The 23,884-nt window shown below is 38.0% G+C and overlaps 1 protein-coding gene across 3 annotated transcripts; it reads right to left on the minus strand.

Annotated features, from left to right (window-relative positions):
• Positions 1-2,814: 2,814 nt before the first annotated feature.
• On the minus strand, positions 2,815-22,159 carry LOC104451807 (rho GTPase-activating protein REN1). Of its 3 annotated transcripts, XM_039304874.1 has the most exons (25): positions 22,030-22,159; positions 21,777-21,873; positions 21,404-21,517; positions 20,847-20,883; positions 20,345-20,421; positions 16,625-16,695; positions 16,422-16,500; positions 13,348-13,492; positions 12,511-12,630; positions 11,797-11,874; positions 11,446-11,501; positions 11,203-11,272; positions 10,960-11,044; positions 10,381-10,624; positions 8,879-9,115; positions 7,579-7,702; positions 7,370-7,491; positions 7,127-7,176; positions 6,356-6,416; positions 6,192-6,275; positions 5,567-5,680; positions 5,288-5,457; positions 4,927-4,993; positions 4,412-4,627; positions 2,815-3,836 (listed from the first exon to the last, which is right to left on the minus strand). In XM_039304874.1, exons 2-25 carry the CDS (start codon positions 21,804-21,806, stop codon positions 3,453-3,455), a joined length of 2,835 nt encoding a protein of 944 aa, XP_039160808.1. In that variant the 5' UTR covers positions 21,807-21,873; positions 22,030-22,159; the 3' UTR covers positions 2,815-3,452. The 3 variants fall into 3 exon arrangements, with proteins under 3 accessions (XP_039160808.1, XP_039160807.1, XP_039160809.1); XM_039304873.1 differs by having other exon boundaries at positions 7,370-7,702; XM_039304875.1 differs by lacking the exons at positions 2,815-3,836; positions 4,412-4,627; positions 4,927-4,993 and having other exon boundaries at positions 5,295-5,486; positions 7,370-7,702.
• Positions 22,160-23,884: the final 1,725 nt, after the last annotated feature.

The raw sequence follows: 23,884 nt of genomic DNA on the forward strand, positions 1-23,884 counted from the left end.
TAATGTAAATTTCGTATCCGCCAACCGCTCATCGAGATATGGGACAAGATGGAAAGTTCTTTGTAATCATCTATCTTTAATATTTATAACACCATATGCAAAAGATTTTCCGATCATGTAGAGTCCACTCAACCAAAAAACGAGCTTCACATCACTGGACAAGAAATCACCGTAAAGAACAAGCAAAGACTTATCTACTTTTCAAAAACTTCTACCATTTGACACAAATTGAAAAGCAAATTGCAAATGAAATTCATTAGTAGAATACAATTAAACCATAAAAAGTTCAAAATACTTAATATAAACCATGAATATATAACTTCACATCTTGTTAATTTACTTAAACTTCTAAACACTTGAAAACAAAACAAATGACACATAACTAATACTCAACAAAAGTTTTAAATTGAAATTACTATTAGTGCTATTGATAGAATATCTCAATATAATATAATATAATTGACATTTTACTTAGATTTGAATATATAAAATAATTATAAATAATATAATATAATATACGGGGTTGGTTGGGGGTTAATGGACCCACCCAAAACTCTGGTGACCAAAGCGACCAACCCGCACGCGATGTTGGCCCCAGGTCGTGACCAGGACCGACCAGTCTCCTGGGAACCAGGACCAGGACCGCCGCAGGTTGGGGGGTCAGGGTCGGTCCAGTGGTCAACCTAGACCTCGCTGCTCACCCCTATTCTTTGGTGGAGAAAAGAAGAAAAAGGAAGGGGGAGAATTTAATGTAACGGATGGATTGGTGCGATAACGAGATAAAAGGTGGTATAATCGACCAAATCGCTTTTCTTTTTTTTTAACCCGCTTGCCATGGATCGCATCTTATTTATCGCTTGTAATGCAATCTATATGTATCTGGCACGGAGATCGTAGAATTTCATATCAAATAATTCATTGATTATAAGAAGGTTTTGATTCGAAAAATCCTAAATAATTATCATCGTATTATAACGCTGATTGTAGCCATTCAAAATTATAACAACATGGGCATATATGATAAGTGAATTGAATCATAAGGTAATACATTGTGTTGTGCATTTTATGGCACGCGTTGTCTTACTAAGTACGAAAACTCTGTATTGAATATTATCTGTGATACCATTTTTTTTTATGTAATTGAAGGATATGAGCTAACTCTATATTGGTAATTGAAAAGTGTGCATCGTTCAGAGATCTACTAGATTTTATAGTTTTTTTTTTTTTTTTTTTGGTCGGTAGGTCTGATGGTTGAGACGCAGTAGATTCAATGCACCGGATGCTTGCAAGATGTGCCTGGGGGGAATCTTGCCTTTTTCCATTTTAGCGTAAGGTCTTCGATCCACCAAGTATTCCCTGTCGGGTTCCATCCACGTGCTGGTGGAACCGGTCCGTGTATTGGGACCGGAACCTGACCGGTCCGGTCCGGGTTGACGCACGTTGTTGGAAGGTGATGGACGGTCGAGATTGGATCTGGAGATTTGGCGGGGACCGAGATTGGGCGGCGGAGATGGATTGGCTGGGACTCCGAGTTGATGGGTACGGTAGGCAAGATGGGGGATGATGATGGCTCACCTAATTTCCGAGGATGCATCTCTCATGCTAATCATGAGGATTTGGGACTAGCATAACAAGTTGCTTAAGAGAATTTTTATAAACATATTTATGAAAATCAAATGAATGATGAAATATATGACTAATCAATACGTGATTAGAACAAGAAAATAAATTATTTTCATGCTTCTTATCATGCGATTATAAATTTACTGAAAAAACAATGATCGAGGGCTTGTTTGTTTGTAATTAAGTAAAAATTAACTTTCGCACCAAAATTTAAAATATCACACAGATTTCAAAACCTTACAAGAAAATCATATGTGAGTTGGTCTCCAAATTTTTTACTAATCCGAGAATAAAATAAAAGTGAGCTTAGGCTAGTTAAAATGAAGATCCAAATGTGTCCATAAAATTAAATAGATAAAAAGGGGAAAGAATTTAATGAGAACTACTTAAAAGATACATAATCATCACTATAAGACATAATATTGTACATGCGTGATACTTAACCAACAAAGATTTCTCAATGTTAGAAAAAGTAAAAGCGAATATTTCCAGCCATTAGCCATACTTCATTCCCAGTACCATATCTAGTTAAATTTCAAAGGATCAATATTACTTCTCAAGTAAGTTACCATTTTGCTTTAGCACATGAACTATTACAAAATCGACTTAAATTTCAAAGGATTGATATTACTTCTCAAGTAAGTTTACCATTTTGCTTTAGCACGTGAACTATTACAGAATCGACGGCGGACATCTCAATCAAATGTACCCGGCCTAAATTACGAAAACTTGCATAAGTTGTAGCAACCCTTTGACTATAAGCAAAAATTAATCTAATATCATCTATCAAAGAAGGAAACACCATCTCGTCCATTTTAATAATCGTTAGCTCACATTAGGGGGGTACGTAGGATCGAGTGCATGCGCGAGATTTTTATAGCTCTAGACTACGTTGAGAAGCACAAGAATCATATTCTACGACGAGTATAATAATCTTCATGCCAAAATTAGGTCTAGGCCATGTCAAATCTTGCGAAATTGGTGAAACTCTGGTCCAGGAGGTAAGTAGGAGGCGACCAAAGGCAGGCCAAGTTGAAATATACTTTGATGTTGGCGTGCAGACTTACGTCAGGGGGAGGACCCATGTGCTTTTGGTGTATTAAAGTACTTTCGCCTCGAGGAGGACAAAAAAATCATATATAATTTCGAGTCTTGACTATGGTTTATGGAATCTTTCCTGGGCGGACTTTCTATGATATATACACCCATAACATATAGCACTGCTCAGAAAGGGAAAAACATGTCAACAGTTTTCATGGCCAGAATAGTAGAAAAAGGAAAAAGTTAAGATGACTCAAGTAGTGCGTGTGCTTGGACAGATTCTAAATCAAAAGAGAGCAACAAGCGAAATTGCTCTGATTGCTGCGCGTGACCTCTCGGGAAATCTTATGCCAGACATGCACTGTAGAGATTTTTGCGGTAAGACTTTCTAGATGCAGAGTCACAGAAAAATGAAAAAACAATGACCAAACGATTAGCAAGTAGTAGCAGGGATCGACACTATGAAGTCATTGGCTCAAGCTTCGAAATGAGAAGAGGAACCGACTACTTCAACGACCTGATGTTCCTGGAGATGAATGACGGTGCCTCTAATACTTGAATTCGGCCTGCAGTTTCCCAAAGGGGCCTCAGACTTTTGTATTGCTCCTCAGCTTTTGGGAGAACATTCCCGGTCTTCACCATACCCTAAAATGTTGACATGGATCCTAACCTCGTTGCGTAGGCATCCTACTTCCTCGTGTCAGTGCCCAAAAACCAATGCGCAGTTAAACTTGGATGTTAATGAAAGCAGCGAGATTAGCACCATTTAATCAAACAATACCATTCCATCATCTAGGACCTGCCCTTGAAGTGGCATCTGATTCCTGATTTCTGCTTGTGTCTTGCGATGGCTGGCCTTCTAATCTTGCTCCTCTATCAGCATCCTGACTATTTGTTTTCTTGTATTTATTGCGATTCAGCAAAGTATTTCCTCTTCCCACCCCGTCTCCCGGGTCCTGGATTGGTCTAGAAGAACCATCTGGTTCTGTACCAGGAATCTCCGCAGATTGAGATTCCAATGCTCTACCCTTTTCTATAACCTCAGCAGCTGGAGGGGAGCCTCGACCTTTGTCCATGTTCTGGAGCTCATTGGCAATTTGAGTACGCCGCTCTTTTAAGAAGTTCAGTCGAGTAGTCAACTTTGACAATGCGGAAGTTGTCGAGTTCAGCCCCTGCTCATTCATAGAGAAGAAAAGAATGCGTCAAGATTGGAAAGAATTAGAGGGATGCTGACTACTCTATACAGTTTCACATTCTAGACTAAATATATGTCCTATCCTATTTCTGCCAGAACAAATGCCAAAAGGAACGAACAAAGAGACAACAACACAACTATCAACAGAGAAGCGGCACAATGGAGTGCTTCAAAAGCTGAATTTTGACAATGTTAGATTTTGCCTAGCTCATATTGCAAGCATATGATCCAAGTTAAACTGCTTAACATCCCTTTAGCTAGGAAAGAAGTGCACTTTAGCTCTCTTCGAAGGAGTTAATTGCTCCTTCTTTATGCCTTTTAATTGCTTTAAATTTAGTCTCTTATTAAGCAAATGATTTGTGATGAATATAATCAGCTCAACGGACAGAATCTAGTGATACAAAAATTTGACATGACAAGCGCTTTTGAACAAAAAAGGGCTTTTGCATAAGTTGGCATAACGTTAGGCATGTGCTGTGATTTCTATTGATTTTTTCCTACAAGAAACATGGCAGCAAAATAAACTCGCCGTAATAAGTTGCTGACATCTACCTCGTTCCTTGTACCAGACCTCTTTGATGACACTGGAGCAAGAGGCCTTCCTGCTGCTGAATCTGCAGCTTGAGAATTGGCTGGCTGGCCCAAGTACCTGGATTTGCTGTTATATGCGGAATCCGGCTGCTGACTTAATGGTTGATGTTTATTTGATGAAGATGTTGATTCTTCCTTACTCTCATTCTCAGTATGCATGCCATCCAAACTCGAGTCCTTTTATGGAAAACATCCAAAAGGTAGGGGGTCATGTTGTTGGTCCACCCAAGAATATGACAAAATAAAATGAGAACCATTCTAAAAAAACTGGGTGAATTTCGCAAGCGTTTGGAGATTTAGCGGCTATAGGTAGATCGTCGTCCGACCCCAAGATTTTATAATGAGAAAATTTTGGTCACAATTATTCATCCACTGCGCAGCTTACAAAGCTGATCGTTCTCTACATGTATTTTGGTAAAGATCTCTGAAGAGAAGTTCATCCGGGTACAGAGACAAAGATAAAGAGATGTGCATACCTTTGTAGATGACCTTCCAGCAAGATATGAACTCTCTGGATTCTTAATGTCACCCTGTGTATTCTTCCTGTTCCATAAGAAATGTGAAAGTAAGCAAAAGTCAAAGAAAAGAAGAGACAAGCATGTTTGCATCTGTGCATGCACCCTAAAACGACATTCCTATATAATTCATGTCTTATTTAATCAGACTTCTTTGAGGTAGAGTAAAAATACAAAAAACTATTCAAGCATCAAACTTTTCTAGAATTTGGCAAAAATGAGAAGGTCATTCATGTAGACACTTCTTTTTCGAAGTTTGACACTAAGAGCACTTACAGATGCTAATGCAATAGCAGAGCAATTAAAGAAATGGAAATCATACACTTTCACACTGTCATCTCCACTTTTATCTTGTTGATCGCCTAAATCTTGCATTGAATGATAGTTCTTTTCACGTTCTTTGTTAAGCTCTACTCCAAGATCATCAACCTTATGCCTCAAATTCGTGACATCTGCCTCTGCCCGAGCTAAATCTTCAAGATCTGCCTTTGTCTACAAGATTCAAAGTTAAATGATTTTTCCTTTTATCAAAGCCACTTAGACTTCCCCTGTTACCCACAAAAAATGGAACTTAGACCTGTTAAGTGAGAAATTCACCAACCTTTTCGTTGATATTCGCTCCAACAGAAACAGGCACCCTAGTTACTTTAAGCCCTGTTTCCAAGGCTTGTCTCAGATCTCTTTCCTTCTGTAACTGTTCCTGCAGTCTTGCCACCTATAAGCAGATTTCACGTCACATTATAATGATGAACTCGCCAACAAAATCAGTTTCACAACAATAAAATGCAATCAGATTAGGTTTGTACAAAAGTAGGAACATCATTTGACAAAAATGCAACAGCTAAAAACTATCAAGAGGTTATGGAAAAATGCTTTGAATTCCATAGAAAGGTCACAAAGGAGAAAAACGAAATTAGTCAGAAAATATAAAACAATATTATTGCTATCAGCTACTAATTCTGAAATATAGGTTAAATGAGCGAATCTGTTAATTGGAATGGTACAGTGCTGTATAGAAAAGACAGCTCTGGCGGTTACATTTCTGATCTTAAACTCAGAGCAGGTACTTGTTTGAGGCACTGAACTTAGGTTCCTTGTGTTCTCTCTGTGTTTCTAAAAGATTGTTATGCGACACTAATCAAAACCAGAGATACAAAAATCATTTGCAATTAAGACAATACGTAAAGCCACCTAGCAGAGGATATCTTCTATTGTATAGAACATACATCTTGCTCGAGAGCCTGACGACGCTGGTGCAATGCTTTCTTCTGTTTGTCTAAATCAGCCTGAAGAACTGCATTCTCCTTGGCCTACAGAAGCAAAAGAAAATTCCGGCATAAAAGTTAAACCACTTCATGCAAAAAAATCTACATGGAGAGTAAGCACGTACCTCTTCTGCAATTCTGTCTTGCAAGTCAAGCTTTGTAACCTCAAGCCTCTGGATTTCAACACTACATTGGTAAATTTGTCATCAGTGGAAAAATTACTGGAAGATACAAAATAAAAAAAAAAAAGGTACACAAGAACTTCTATTATATTTTATGAGACTGAATATGATCACACTTGTTAAGACTACAGCCTCTTATCTTTATAAGGTCTAAATGCACCAATTAAATGTCACCTTTCAATAGGAAAAGAAAGATAAGCTCAAAATTTGTCAATCAGTAAAAGTTTACAAACTTAATGGTTTATGCAATATTATAGGACAATGCCTTGATTAATTTTCCAAGAATCCAGTGAAGCACAAGAGAAAAATCAAATAAGCTCGAATGCAACTAAGTAGTGCACGATCTCCCCGAAGAGCCTACATTCACCAAAGGTGGACATAATAAGAAAAAGTAGGGACTCCAACATCAAGAAAATGCTAAATTTTATCCCTACATGTTTTGGATGCTCAAATTAGGAATATATAATCAAATTAAAGGTAACCAGTGCAGATTCAGATATATAAGGTCTTTCCTAAATTCACTTTAATAAACAAACGCATGCTAATCCCCTATAGAGGTTATACTCCAAAAGGACCAAACAGATGATGTACCTTCAGTCAAAGATGAATTGCAGCAAGATCCAAATTTATCATTGGCATCATCTATCTCAATTAAAAACTTCAACTACAGCGTCTAACAAAAAATTCATGACGAACAGTAGCTGCATCACTTACTCATCAATAATGTCACAGTCGTTGGATTCCATGGATAGGTTCTTTTTTCCCTGAATTCATGCCAAAAGAGGAGAAGCAAGAGTAAACAACGTTATTGTAACACTTGCAAAGAATAAAGATTTGGCTTTTCATGGACCATCCCAGCATTGCAGGCATAAAAGTGATATTGTATTTTGGAGTGAGAGATGCAGGAACTATTTTCCTAAAGAAAGAGGCTAATTTTCATTTAAAAGGAATACTCACAGGAGTACGTCCCCAAACAGCAGGACGCCTAACACTGCGGACAGTCCCACCGGATATAGTTGTTGATTTCTTCATATTGGACAATGGACCATGATCAGTCAACTTTCCAGGAAAATTTATTTCTGCAAAATCATCCACCGGTGCTTGAGAAAATTCATCATCTTTCCATGATGAGCCATGATTATTTAGCTGGTTATCAGTGTGCTCACTCCTGAGCGGTTCCTTAGTTTGGGATGGTAAGGTCTTAGGTGAATTTTGTGATAGCTTCTCTTTTTCATTAGAATCAGCAACTGCTTCTGGAGAATGGGAATGAGGGGTACAACTACCAGATACCTGCATAGACAAATCTTAATGAAGAATCTCAATGAAACTATTTCAACAAACAAAAACTGATCAATCTCAATGAAGAATCTGACATAGCTTTAAAAACAAATCTTAGCCCTCTTCGAAAAAGGAAAAAGAGAAGAAACTCATACAAATACAAAAGCAGTGGTAGAGGCAATTATTTAAGCTTAACACGCTTATTGTCATCAGTGCGACAGAAACCTCCCAACTGGTCAACAATAATAACCATATACTACAAACAATGCTATTATTTGATATCGCCACAGCTCAACTACACTGGAAGTTTAACTTCTCCATGCTACTGATTCACAGAAAGAAGAGGGAATAATACTTATGCATTGCCACAAGAAAGATGAGTGGATAATGTCAAAGTAGATAGAGAAATGAAGGGTCCAAACACAGTGAATGTTATCAGCCCTATGTTCTCTTTCTTACTCCGGAGTGATCCCATTATACTATGTTTCAACTATGTATATTCTTTTACAAGGACACTAAGAAGTCGAGAATTATTGTGTGATAATATCCTTCATAGGAATTGCAATATGCATTGACATGTCTAGGCACATGGAGTACGAGAAATTGCCAAGAAAATATGCTCGTATTGCAGTTAAAGACATTGTCATAAAAACCTAATCAACACGAGTGGATAACAACTTACCTTTTGGAATAAATTGATCTCGCCTTTTTACTTAATATGGTATCAACGACAGGTCTCAAGTTCAATTATGTTGCATTGCCCTCTCACCCATGTATGACATCAATATCTTATGGGTTTTAATTATTCTTTCACCTCTACATTTCTCTTTCATACAGTTCGAGCTTTTGTCATTCCAGCATTGCATTCACATGAGAACACACCGTCTCTAATAGCATAAACTTTTACAATAAACAATTGCACATTTAACTGAATAATATGCACTAACTTTTTTCCCATAACAGGATAAATGTCAGCTATGCTAGCATGCTTTTCTGGAGTGGAGAGACCCAGAATAATGGGTCATTCTATTCCATAAAGTAACTGACCTTATTGTTTACCTGTAGTAAAAAGAGAATTTGGACAGCAGACAACAACACCACACTATGGCTGCTAACGGTACAAAAAAATGTAAGGTTTCTCCAGTCATGATTAAGCATTGTGCTAATTGTTTTAGTGTAAGGAAATACCTTGTCTTGTTGAGCATTATCTCCATCAGTTTTGTTCCTGGAAGCATATTTCCCATCCTCGTCACTGCTGCCATGGCTCGATGTATGTCCCAGATCATCTTCGGATTCCGATTCAGAGTCTTGCGTTAAATCATCATGTTCATCATCCTCATAGGATCCATCATCATCGGTTTCCTCCTCACTCTCACTTCCGCTCTCTTGTGAGTCAGAGTATATATCAGGAGATAGAGCATGTTCCTGCAACAAAGTTAATTGTGAAGCTCTAACAGCACATACAAGAGGCCTTAGCAATTCTGAACAAAGCAATCTGAACCAGATATGTAGAGGATAGACAATAAGAGACCATGTCTAATCTATATGCGCCACCTACTCAGAGCACGTGGAGGAAATATGAAAATTCTGAATCTTCAAAATGGCAAGACTACTCTGAACTTTAAAAGTATAATAATGAAATCAAAGCGTCACAAGAAAACAGTTTACTCATATATATGCTGTCTCTGGATGAGTACAAAGACTTGGATCCTGGATGAGCAATCCCATCTGTAAGGTTGTCTAAAAAGACTTAAGAATGCATGCTAACATGAAGATATTTAAACATCCAACATCCAATACATATTGGGAGCATATTCTCTGAGTGGCCTTAACCTTGACAAGGCGAAGCCCTTCAATGTCCGACTAACAAGAATTTCTTGGAATGTAACCAACAAGAATCAGGAATGGTGCCATCCTTGTGCACAAAACTTGAGGAGAAGGCTAGAATGAGATGGTTCAGATGGGATCAAAAGCTGAAACATTGTTTGAATTAAGAGATATCCCATCTTCATTTTGTGGAAGAAGACAAGTATAAAAAGATTGTGGTGGAGAATTGGCATTTGTTTCAGGAGAAGCAGGGTTTGAAGGCACAATGCCCAGAAACCATGCCTGTTAGGTCCACCAAGATATGGTATCCAGACTTGATCTCATATCCTTTTGCAACTAGAATATATAAAGAAAAAAGTTTTCTAGAGCTACTCGACTTTAAACAGATGTACCTGGTAGAACAGATAATTGACTTGTCATAGACCAAAACTCTTGAAGTTACTCATGCTATTGTTCCTGGCAGTATCACCAGTGCTCAGAGATGAAGTAGCTTATTTTTCCTGTTGACTAAAAATCTACAAGGTACCTGTGTGACATCGCTTTATTTTACCTACTTCTGCTTTCAAAATGGTGGGACAGCTTTACTAAAAGCAAACCTAAATATTTAAGTGGAAACAGGCAAAAGCTGAAGCCATAAGAAGCTTATTTGTGATGGTAATTTGTTGTGGTACAAGATAATTTGAAAGTTGTTTAAGAAATATAATAATAAGGGTAGAATTGTAACGTTAGGTTGCTGTTAGAAGTGTAATGACGATCATTGTTGACAGCAAAGATGTACATATTTGAGATCATTTTAACTTAGGAGAGAGAAACATACTGAAAGGGCTGATGTGCCAAAATAGATACGTGGATTTAGAACTTACCCCAAATATCTTGTTATATTCCTCTAGAAGAGTTATGACAATTGCTTGAGCATGGTTTGCTGCAGCAGCTGCTTGGAGAAGTTGAGCAGAACCATCGCCACCAACATCAAAATCATTTTCAAGCTCACAGTCACCAGCTAGAAGAGGGCGCAGAAGCAAAGGAGCCATACAAGCTGCCACAGCTGAAGAACTCATTCTGTTCTCGGCCTTATGAGAAGCTACAGTTTGCATCATCACAAGTATTCTGAAAGGTGAGACAAGAGAAATGCAAATTGAGTCTGGAAAGATGCATCAGCAAACCAGCTGAAATTGGATATATAAGGACAGACTATCGCAGGCTGAACTTAACTAGTAAAAAATTAGAAGGACCTGATCTTAAATTTATTCTGCCATAAGAGAGCTAAAAAAAAGGGTAGTTGTATGAAAAATGTATGTAATTCTTGAGAAGTTACTCATTAAGTGCAAACTCGTGATCATGCTCTATGAGAACAAAATCAGACTTCTTCAGCCAATTAAAGTATAATTTTCTTCGGGCTATGTACTATGGTAGGATTTAAGTAAAGATACTTCATCAATCACCTCTGCAATAGGCGCCGATTTGGTTCTGGGAATGTTTCACAAATTGCTGTCCGCATTGCATTGACTCGTATATCACGATCAGTTCCTATAATTGTAAGATTATCCAATACTGAATAGCTTTGCAAAATAAAAGACAACACATAAAATTTATACAGAAGATTGTCATGTTCTTCAGTTTTCTCTTTCTGAATGTCTAAAAACAGAATATGAATTTTTCAACCATCAGCTAAATAAGAAACTTACGGCAGGCTTCCAGTAGTGCATTGCAGCATGATGCAGGAACTGGAGATGATGGCAACTCACGGAGAACATACTGTTTCAATGTAAATAAAAATGTGGAAGCATCAATTCAATGGTTCGATTTGATATCCACACTGTAAAGATGCACACCAGCACTTGGCTTGTAAAAGTGAACGTAATTGACTGTAACAAGGGCTAAGACATTTAAGAAAAATAATTCTGTAGGTATCTCAGTAAACACAGTACCTTGATGCAATCAGCAATAACATGCGCATCCTCCTCTGCGGAAAACTCAGTACTCCCTAATCATAAAGCAGAAATTGTTTGAGGCAACCATGATCATTAAACAGAATGCATGGATCCATCCTAGCATTCGATTTTTGTACTATCCACTCAGGATACCACATATATATGGCATTAGTAGTTTATGTTATAATGTACATAAAATAGAAGACAATATTTTCACTGAACTTAGTCCAATATTTTCGATGCCAGTTATCTCAACTGAAACCCATAATGACATAAATCTTCAGTGTCATGATTGAGATGTACCATTATTGATCAATAAATGACAAAACAATATGTAGACAAACAAACCCTGCTCATATTCTCGAATTCGGTGCTCAACATCATCGACATCTGCAGCCTGTCGCAAGATCCCTTCTGTTTTAATCCCTGTTCAGTACCTTCGAATAATCAGATATAAGTACATGTATTGATCTAAAAAAGGAACTCTAGCATAACAGGGCAGATATAAGATGAATATCTTCCCCAATCTACCAAACTAAAGAGTAGGCACATGAAATTGTCAACTTAACAAATTAAATAGTTGGAGGGTGTAAAGCAAAATGCGCAAAGGACCTTATAAGCCTATGACAGTTCTCCATGCCAAGTTTGATATCTCAGTGACAAGAGGGCCTTTTTGTGCTTATTGTCAAGGGGACATTATTAAAGAGGAAGTTATTCCCTTTCAATGTACATGCTCAAACTAACATCTATGAGTGCACTAATTGAAAATTAAGCATCACTTCAAGAGAGAAGAAACAATCTGATAGAAGTAAGCCACACTCTTGTCCTAGAATATGGTGTTCATTAAAAGCACTAATGCTCCATTCAGTTATCGCATATCACCGAAGGTTGTGTTGAGACGCAACATTTTGCTCACCAGATAAACTGGAGATAGCTTCATCATTAGCTAAGCATGCCAAACTTCATCCGGACACAAGCACAGATCCCATCAAATAAATATAATGAATAATAATTTCAGAATGATTTGTCCAAAGAAGCAAAGACAGCGCTAATAGAGCTCACCATGCTCTTCTATGAATCTAAGAGCCTTTTCCAAGAATGAGGGAGTCCCATCAACTTCCTCCAGTGCTAGTAAAATGGGCCGACCAACAACCATTGATTTTATGGTCTGTCTGTCCTTTACTGACAATATAGCACCAGATAATGACAATTTAGCATGATGATGGAAGAGTAATATAATTCAAGGGCATTGATACAGAAAAGATTTATGAGCTATAAGCAATTTTATTGGTTAATGAAGCATCTATCCAATAAATTTGCGATGGCTGAAATTAGCAACTTTTAGAGTAGGAATCAGAATCAAGAGGATGGTTCCAGATCTTAATCAACAAATTCCTAGGTTCGTGCAATTTACAAAATTCTCACATGTAACAGCAAAGAAGTCACAAATTTGTGTTGTTCTATCTAGACTTTTATTCCTAACAGGCGGTAGAAAAGCTAATGAACAGCATTGGATGAGACACTTTGTGCAACCAGCATGTAAACTAAAGCATTCTAGTTGTAGAATTCTCAAAAAATTCATTCTCCACAACTTATTGTAAGACTGATAAAAGTTCTCTACTTTGCTTCATTAATTGTTGAAAAGCAGGCTACTTTTCTAATCATTCTTCAAAGATTAGAGTCCTGAGGAATCTTGCTGAATGAGCTATCGTTGTCTTATATTTTTCGAAAACCTGCAATCGCTGCATTATCCGATAACTAAGCTTCCGATAGAATTAAAGACACCTTATCATTACCGAAACACTCAGATGTTCAATAATAACTATGTGCCACACAAGTTATATAAAGCTGTGAGAGAAGAGCAGGATTTAAGATTGACTTTTGTCAAGTGAAGCATACATTGTTCCAGAGAGCCATCAGGTGCAACAGCCTGATCACTTCGAAAGATTCCATTCTGTCCCATTACAAGAGCAGCGTTCGGTGCTTCAGCCAATGCATTCTCGAGGGCAGTCTTCCACTCATTTAAATCCTCCAAAGTTTCAGCCTGCAACATCAGAGAAAGCATGATATTATAGAAGATAACTTTAAAGGGGAAATGACAATATACATAATATATAATGCGCATATAATTTCTTGTGCTAATAATTTCAAGTTCACACTACTAATATTTTGAATTCTAGGATAAATTACACAAAACTCGCTCGAACTTTAGGGTAGTGCATGTTTTTCCTTACAATTTCAATGACAAATTACTCTTGTGAACTAGCTAACCATCTGTCATATTTTCCATTAGCAAGAATAATGCACAGTACTTTTAAAGGGTAAATATGTGCTTTCATCTCACATTATTTTATTGAAATGTCTCTTTTACTCTTTATTTCTGTAAAAAGATAAGACAATAGAGAAAAAGGAGAACAATAAATTAACTAAAATATTATTCTCATAAAAAATAAATAAAGACAATATTATTAGAAAATAAATACTGATAAATATTTTAAGAAAATGATGGATAACAAAACAATGTTTACAAGTGTCACCATAGATATCAATTATTTATTTTTTCTTATAAGTTGAGGACATCATTTCCCTTAATAGTTTTCTGAATTTATTTTAATCAATCAATATTTAAATTAATCAACCCTTTAAATACACTCCCAAATTGAAAAAAACAAGAGAGCATTAGGTTCTGTAACAAAAAGAAAGTTTAGGGGTATTGCTTAACAGTTGAAATGTTGGGCCAAACGTGTTGTGCGTAGTTTCCCTAACTTTAAATACACTCCCTCATTCTTTTCATCATTTTTTGTCGATGTCAAGCGCCACAATGTTAAAGGTCACTAAATAGCATATCAATTCTTACAAGAATTGCATTTTAGTTGCCAGAAAAGCTTGTGAAATGAGACGTCATCAATAGAGCTATAGGATCTATAAAGACTTCCATATCATCCTCAATCATGAATTGTTGATGGTAGAACTTTATGCAATTTCACTTCTTTCGTTTTCTTCCATCCCTCTACAAGAGTAAATACTTGTATATTGTCTTAGCCCAACATAATGTCCAGTTTGAGATCCTTTACAACATATATTTCTTGTTTAAAAATGAAGTGTTTAAGGCAGTAGAGATTAAAGGATGGACTAATTCATCATGTACATGTGCTTGCAAAGGGATGTTTAACAATGATACCACTTGAAACATCTATTCACAAATGTATTTGCAAGATAACCCCATGCGGCATTTGCACTTGATAAAGACACCTCTTGAAACATTTATTGATAAAGAGATATATGATAATGCCTAGGTCTTTGTTCTTTCCTTCTCAAAATGGAATTTTAATCTCCAATGTAATGAAGCACTTTTCACATTTTAGTAGGGTAGAATAGTATGTCCTCATCTCAAGATGTTCCCACTTGTGTTGTACCTGCCTTTGGATGAAAGGAGACGTCTATTGAATGACCTCTTCCTTTATTGGATCTTTAGGAAGGACAGGAAGGGAAGCCATTAACTTTGTAAAGGACTAACTGATGTCACTCTCTTTGTTGGTCTTTGCAGTGGCAGCTCAGATGATTGATTTTTTGTGAAGTCTATGGATCTTCTGTGTTGTAACTATTGTTGGATACAGGTTGCATACCCTCAATTTTCTCTAATGAATAGATTTTCATTTGCAAGAGGTGGAAGAACTCTAAAAAGATCAACTCCTTAATCCCAATGAGGGACTTTGCCTGCATTATCCTCCCCCTCTTCAGGACTCTGCGACCTTGCAAAATAGCCCTAAGGACATAGCCTCAGGCCACCACCAAAGGATCAAAGTCCTGAGGATAAAGCGCCAGAAGGCAAGCGTCCCTAGAAGTGGCTCTGATACCATGCTGATGCATTACAAGGGGTGGAAGAACTCATCCTGAAAAGCTAGTTGCCGGGAGAGGGAACCTAACCCATTATAAGCCCCAAGATATCTCCTTAATTGCCCAATGTGGGACTTTACCCGCATCAATTTACCATCAGAGGCATTCTACTTACCATTATTTGTACCCTATACAATAATAGATCAACATGTTTTCTCCGATACAAAATGACAAAAATGACCATGAGTTCCAAAGAGTCTCCTTACTCTGTTATTGCAAATCTGGTCTAAACAGTCTCTACAGACATGATGGAAGGACCAAGTGCTTGAACGATACTTCAATCTCTCGTAGAGTTCTAAATAGACTAGACATCAACAATATTGCCTAGCATGTTTACGCAACTTCAATTCTTCTCTTTGATAACAAGTAAATTCATACTCATACTCTTCTTTGGATTTTTAGGGGGAAAAAAAGGAAACAACTATGCAGACAATGTTTTATAAAACTCTTAGACCACTAAATTTGGAGGATCCTACTTTTGGTGGTCATATTTCATTTCAGCTCGAAAATGCAGTCAAATATTGAAGGTAGTATAAGTGATCAAGGAGTAGTAACTCATATCCCGGGAGAGAACTTTGCGGGTTTATTGTAAAGAAAGAATTTATTTTTCATTCAAATTTCTTATTGAACCTCAGTATTTGTGCTGCTTTATAGTACATATAACATGAAACCGCTTTGACTCAGCTCTATAGTTTACATGCTTTTGTGTTACCTTTTGTGCCTCTGTTAGAGGTGTTCCAGAAAACGTCTGCAATTTTAAAGTTTAAAAAATATTATTCTCCGATGTCTAATGAGAAAAACCATCTCATGCATTCATCACTCCTAAGGTCTTGGTGTTCTATTCTCAAACAGGGAAAGTTAGAAAATGAACCATGCATTGTTGCTGAACCAATCACCAATCTACAATTGCAAGCAATTCTCTGTGTAAATTTGCATATTGCATATCATTACTCTTGAAGGAAAAAGCTCTTTGAAAGCAATCCCTAGAATAAGATTCTGGAAACTAGTCACAGGCTAAAGAACCAAAAGGCGTGCATTCAAAATCAATCTAAATGTATAAACTTGAAAAAACGCACCTTAAGTGTAAAGGCCCGTCCATCTCGACCATCAGGAAAAAGCACTGTTAATAGCTTTTTATCTGCTTTGACAACCACACTAGAAATTGAAAAGATTTTAAGCAATGGTTATATTCAGATATAGTCATCAGGATGAGGATGAGGATGAGGATGAGAAGAAATTGGGCATGCAGAACACTGGAAATAAGAACAAGCAAGCCAACCTGCCTGAATTGTTGAGGTCAATACCACCAAGGGTCAGATTCACTTCACTTCCTTTCTGGGGTATGGCACTCTGGAAAATTTAAATAACCAAATGAATCTTCCCATGCCTCAAACTAAAACAAGAGAAAGAGGACGAGAAATGACTCTTAAGAAGGGAAGATATATGACATAGAGAAAAGCAAACATTTTGGAGCAGCAAAACTCATGTGCCACCTTATGAACATACATTGTTTTCCATCAGATGATAAAGACGAACGGTGCTTTAATCCCACATAATTTTGAAATGATGAGCACCTCAAGTACACAAGGCAAGTAGATCTGGCTTTTTGATATAGTAAAATGCATCAAGATTTCATCTACACAATAATCAGCCATTGGACTCTACTACCCTAGACAGTCTTCATCAATTGAATTTTGCTACAAAGGTTCCTCACCCGAATTGTTGAGATATAACGCGCATAAGAGAATTTGGCAATTGATTCAAGCTATAACCAGCAAAATGCAATTGACAAAGAGCAATTGGTTCAACCTATAACCAGCAACTGCCAATAACTATCTTATGAAATATTCAAATTTTTTAAATCTTGTAGTTACCTGACCCTAAACTTATAATTATAGAACCACCTCGCCAACAATACTTAGAACTCTCATATCCTACCTATTGTTCTTTTAGCCTGCACCGTGCCATCGATTGTTTTATGAGCATTAGACAACAATTATTCCCAAAGGCTTAAATAACCATTAGTTGAAGGTGTGATTTGAAATTAAGATGCTCATGAACTCCCCCAAATCCGGCTGGGCTTTGTCATCAAATTGATGAATGGAAATCGCCATAATTGAGGAAGGGAATCGAGAAACCATGACCACCAGCACCTCTAGTTCATGTAGAATAATGCATATTAAACAATATGCTAACTCCACCCCCACTGTGAATACTGCATGTGCACATGACCATATCAAACAAACAACTTGAAGCAAGAATACAAGAAAAGAACGATAGACAAGATAATAATAAGAGGGATTTTTAATTTAGAACCGTGCTCATACCATATTAGATGATTGTTCTCCCACAAGTTTAAATTATTAGGTAAAGGCATCATTTAATATTGAAATGCTCTAACAATGAGCAATTTGACTTGCACCAAAATTGCACAAGGAACAAACTTGTATTTTGCTAGCCTTCGTTATTTGAAATAATTCGAAGATTTTAGGGTTTCCCTTTATTCCTATAGAAGGAAAGTTTTTGTCCATCTGAACAGGTCAGCAGTGCAAAAACCTACGGAACACTCCAAAGTGTCCAAAGAAGAAAAACTGTAGCTTCTATGACCTTTCTCGTCATATTTTATCATAAGATAATCACAATGGGAGTGGAAATGTTAAGGCAATTGCAACATGTAGCTGAAGATCCATGCAGTGTTGAAACGGCAGCCGCCTAGTCAAGTGACATTGTATTACTAACATTCACTAACTTGTTCATCAATGATCATGATGTTGTCAAGCTAGTATGAGGGAAGGCAAGACATGGATTCAAAGCTGTTTGTCAAAGAAAAGACTTGTAAAACAAGACTGCTTGACAATAACCTAAAGTTGTCCCAAATGTCCCGGAGTTCAATCCTTTGACGTGATTGAACAAGCATATAAGGTTGGACATTAGGGGACCTAAGATGTGGAATTGCTATAGAGCCTGCAAAGATTGTTAATTGACTGCTCCTCTCCATGAGTTGAATTAGGTGCATTGTATCTAAGCAATGTAAAAAATAAAGACTTTGTTCTCTATAAATAACCAACTTGGACATCTCTTTGCTTAAGTAATTAGCATCGACACTTAGAGATTCTTTTCCAAATTAAGGTGCTAATTAATTGAGTAAACTTCATTGGCATAACCTACCAATATATGACATGGGTTATACTGAAACTTAAGGCAGCATTTCTTCACAACAAGCCGGAATCAAGCAACATGTGTCATAAAATCAGAAAGATCAAGATCAGCAACAACAATGACATTTGCCTTGCCTTGCCTTGCAAGGACAATTGGCTCAAATAACATGCCACATTCCAAGAAGGGACAAAAGACGCCTTTAAACAGGTGAAGGAAGATCGATGAGATGAATTGTGTCCTTAGATAGCCAGGTGAGAGGGAAAGGAATGAGAGTAGAGATTCCTATTCTGCATCAATATTAGGCCCTCTTATAATTAGGATTGCATGTGAAAACATATGGCTTGCCTTTCAAAACAATATTCAACTGACAATGGACACTTAAATGTCCCATAGGAAACTTACATTGGACCCAGTCCAAGAGGCTATATCATCAATAGAGATTTACATTGGGTAAAGGTTGGAACATTATATATATATTGGATGCATTGCCTTGTAAATGTTGCTTTCACTAATAAAAAGAAGCAAATTATGTCATGCAAAAGCTGAGGCAGGAAGGAACTAAGTTTCAGATTTTCATTCTGATTAGATAGGTTTACCATTCCTGCAATTAGACTGCAAATATACCGGTTGTTTTGATTTGGTGGAAATCAACAGTACGTTACTCCTCTTAGTCCATACTAGGGAAATGAGGAACTGACTGAATTTCTTGGTAGCATAGAGGATGGAGTTAGGCTGGACAGGACTTACAAGGCATGTATGTGACATTTGGAGTAGGGACAAAGTTGCTGTTGTGTGGATACTGGTGATATAGGGTAAGCGTAATATAGTTGAGTTGCAGGGAGAAGGGAAGTTCAAGCAGGATTTAGGAGGTGATGAACCAGATCAAACCACATGACGTTACGCCTAACTTCACCTGAGAACAAGAACTCTAATTTTACCTTTCTAGTTGTTAGAATCTCCAAGTGAAAAGCTTAAGCCATGAGGAAGAAGGAGACCATATAAATATAGGGCCATGTAAACCCCGAAGATAGGGATACTTTAACACTGGTTCGTCTATTCGATGTTATACTTCCAAAATCTCCCAAATGGCCCAGTGAGAGCAAATACAACTTCAGTGAAGTTAAATGGCCAATATTAGAACTTAGAACTTTGTCATGATTGAGATTAACATTAAGCATGTCACCAAAGCACAAATAGATACCAAAGCACACCGTACACGCCGTCCTAATCTAATTATGCTTTGGTTGTCTCTATTGCCTCAAATTTCTATTTCTAATAGATCTTCTATTCTTCTACATCTCTGTCCACATCAACAATGTGGAATTAGCTTGACGAAATTGGGAATAAGCCAATCTCAAGATTAGAAAATGTTCATACACATGATCTGGGCTAACTTTTGCTGAACATTTCTACTAGTCTTTTGGGTTTTTTTGGGTCCTGTATATATGTAGTCTCCCTCTACTTTTAGCTTAAACATCTCTATCCTACTTTCTGCTAACTTTTGCTGAACATCTCTATCCTACATTGCTTGTCTTTTGGGTTTTTTTTGGGTCGTATATATATGTAGTCTCCCTCTACTTTTAGCTTGAACATTTAGGTTTGAATTTCTGTCATTGTGACACAGCCAAGTCTTGATTCTTCATGCTCCATTAAATATTTCACTTTGTGCGTGTTCTTGAACCTTGTTTGTCAATTCCACATAATTCTAACGATTTCTTCAGAAAAAACACTAATAACATTCTCTTTATCTGACGATAATCTAAGCATAAGCTGGAAAAAGGTAATTTCAAGGAGAATTAAGAGCATAAGCATGCTCAATCATTGGAATAGCACTGCTTACTGGATCACTTCGAAAGAAGACCAGGGAGGTACGTGTTAGTATAAACCACCTCTTTTTCCACGATGTCCATCCAATACCTGCATCACGAAGTTTGGTACCATCTGTCGTGTCAGGAGAAGGAATAATAACAGCAGCTTAGACCATCAAAGTTGCACGTATGCCTTGTGGCAAATAATTGCACGATACAACATTGAAAATTACGCTCTTCCATTTCAAACAATGACTTTATATCCAGTAACTGAGTGATGCAACCAGTGAGAATGGTGGATTAAGTTGCCCTTTTATCTCCAAAAAAAAAAAAATTATATATATATATATATGAATAACCTCCTAAATTACATTTTGAAGCCACGGAGTAGAAAGAAGCATGACACCCAACATTACTGAAAATCCCCAAGCATAACAGCAAAACCAGAAGATATTTTCACGCTTGTATTTGTCCCCTGCATTCTCACTAGTTATCCTTTAGCGGAACCATAAAGGTGAACATCATATAACGCACCTTTGGATGACAAAAATAGTGGCCCGCTCTTAAAAACCTGCAAACCATTGACAATTTGAGCAGGGAATAAGCACGTGCTTTTATAGTAAGAAAGCAGGACTGGAGATAGAACGTAAGTAAGTCATAGTAGAATTACTCGAGACATGAAACAAAGACATATACAGAGTGCATTATAAACTGCCTAAAGGTTGATACGGTTATGTCTGGGACAGGAATTCCATTTCCCCGTTCTCACAGTGCAGCATCACTTATGCAAACTAACTCCTATTTTACTAAGGAATTACGATGTCTGAACTCTAAGCATAAAAAAAAAAAAATTTCATCAGTAACAGAGCTCTAATTAAAGGAATAAAGGGATAGCAAATTAAGAATAAAAAGTTGACACGAGCCATCGCTGCATTAAATAATGAATTATGTAGGGATATCACACAACAAATAAACAGCTCCGTCGCTGACAGAAGAAACTAAAGATGAATCAGATTTCCTCGGACACCGAAATGAATAACAGACAACGAAGCAACCAATACAGCATTCGTGATCCGGAACAAGCAAATCACCTTATTGCCCGTGCGAGAAGTCGGCTGATTCAGCGGCGGTCCAGGTGCAGCCGCAGCCGCAGCCGCAGCCGCAGCCGCAGGGGCAGGCGGAGGCGGAGGAACACCGCTCTCTCCCTGAAAACCACACGAGAAACCGAAAACGTAATTTTCACAGAGCAAAAAGCGTCACCCGCTTCGCCAACAACCCCGGCCGCACGGAAACTCCACGGCCATTTCGGAAATCCACAACGTCCGCTCAAACGGGCAAAAAACCAAAAACCAACAAAGGAAAAAAAAAAAAAACGAGGCGAACCAAATCAGCTCAGCTCATCTCATCGTTCCGCCCGCCCCCCCGGAGAACCGGATCGGCCGGGGGCGCGCGCGACGCACGTACCTGAGGAGCTTCGCTGTTCCGAGTAGTCATGGCACCGGAGGCGAGCGGGCGCGATCCTCACCGGCGGACGCCGCTCATCGGACGAGCCGAGCCCTTCCTGCAACCGGCATTCCCGCGTCAGAGCTCGAACAATGCAGGTCGCCCCCCCCCCGGGGGCCGGTCCCCGTCGCCGGACGCTGACACCGACCCCGGCGTCGACGTCGGCGGCGATCGGAGGAGAGAGCGGAGAGGGAACGTCGGCGGCGTAACTTACCGGATGGCGATGATCGTCTTCGGAAGGCGACGAGATTGATGCGCTGCAACGGGAGGGAGCGAGCGGGAGAGAGAGAGAGAGAGAGAGAGAGGATGGTGGTGAGAGTTTCTCTCTCTTGATCGACCGGGGGAGGGGGGGTGGGAATGTTTGGAAGGGGGGAACGTTGGTCAAGGGGGCCCCTCCAATGAGTGCGGGGCCTACTAACGTGCGGACGGTTGTCCACGTCAGCCTCGTTTTCCTGGTTCTCCGCGAAGCGGAAGAGAGGAAAGGGAGGGGCACTCTCGGGATTTCCACCCGCATGACACTCCTCCCACATTCTCCCTCCTCCCCGCCTTTTTTTTTTCTGCTCCGATTAATTAATGCTTTCGGGACATTCTTTTATTCCTCTTTGTTATTTTTTATATACTTGCTATTTTTTAAAAACCGTTTATTTTATTTGAGATCATGATCCCCGTCTTTTTACGGATACTTTACTTGTTCCATCGATTTCCTTTTTTTCTTTATATAATTATGAAGAGATCTTCGTCGGCAGATGCATCGGTTAATCATTGTATTTTCATTTTCGATGAAATTTCGATTTTAAAATTTGAGTCATTTTCATTCTATAATGATTTTATTGTACTAATTCAAGCCCGAAACTCAACACCCTACTGATACTACTTGTTGTGATGATTTCAATTGTTTCGACTTAGGATGGCAATGTTTCTAGTTTTACTTGATATCTAAATCGACTCTCGCCTTGGTCAATTAGAGCTTCAATTCAAAGTTTGCGAAATGAACATGAAATATCATTGAAGTAATTACATAAAGTACAAGACAAATTTGGGTGCTCATTTGATCTACCATGATACTCGCACTCTCTAATTGATTTGAAAGGTGCAATGTTATATAACTGATTATATCAAGTTCAATATTGTCTTGCAACTACTCTATGAAATTGAGTTGAGCGCTCTAAGAATACTAACTTGTTAAGTGAATGATTTTGGCATTTACCAACGTACCAATTTTCCTAGTGTTATTTTCAATTAACACTTTGAAAAATTTAACAAGTGTATTGAAAAAACTCATTAACTTAAATCATTTATATTTATTTATATATATATATATATATCAAGGAATGTGAAATGTCAGTGCCATTGTTAGGCCATATATTAACGTCACATGGTCACACAAGATCAACACACACATAAATGGATTCTTTGGACATTTTTTACGCGATAGAGGGTCGACTGACCCACTTAACCCCTACAGTTATAACAAAACAAATTTATCCAATGAGCATAGAAAGGCAAACATAAAGAACTCCTTTTGTTTTGGACGACACGATCTGTTGACACTGATTTTGTCAACCATCCCGCCAAACGGATATTTTAAATTAAAGGCAGACCCACTGGAATATATCTATACACAAAATCGGTGCATAAATGACCTCTAAAATTTGGCCCAACATACACTTTTAATTCGTTTTCCGTAGTCCTCGAACTATTCTTAAATGCTCGATGTAATCTCTGAACTTTTCAATTTACCTAATCTAGTCTTTCAACTTTCCACGACAAGTTCAAATCGATCCTTCCGTACAATTCGCAAGTTTTCATAAATACACCTTGTTCATTATAGTCCTCTCCACTTAATTTCTTTCGTCGGGTGTTATTTATTGATTTCTTTATTAATTTTCGGACAAAGGGTTTTGATTTATCTAATGAAACGGGACAACGGGATGCTAGCAAACGAAAGCCACGAGGGGCCCGCTACTGAGGCTATGAATCGGCATGTTACTTGCATACCAGTCCGAGGTTTTGCTCTTGCTTTCGCGGGGAGACCACGTTACGCTTCCCATACGCCCCGGCAAGGCAAC

Source organism: Eucalyptus grandis, chromosome 11 (genome assembly GCF_016545825.1).
Source record: "Eucalyptus grandis isolate ANBG69807.140 chromosome 11, ASM1654582v1, whole genome shotgun sequence".
Taxonomy (NCBI): domain Eukaryota; kingdom Viridiplantae; phylum Streptophyta; class Magnoliopsida; order Myrtales; family Myrtaceae; genus Eucalyptus; species Eucalyptus grandis.

Bases quoted from the DNA above. Each gene is read 5' to 3' on its own strand.
- LOC104451807 (XM_039304873.1), bottom strand. From the start codon at position 21,806: ATGACTACTCGGAACAGCGAAGCTCCTCAG. The intron at 16,501-16,624 runs GTTGGCTTGCTT...TTCAATTTCTAG, and splicing joins GACCTCAACAATTCAGGCAG to TGTGGTTGTCAAAGCAGATA. The intron at 7,703-8,878 runs GTATTTCCTTAC...TTGTCTATGCAG, and splicing joins ATAATGCTCAACAAGACAAG to GTATCTGGTAGTTGTACCCC.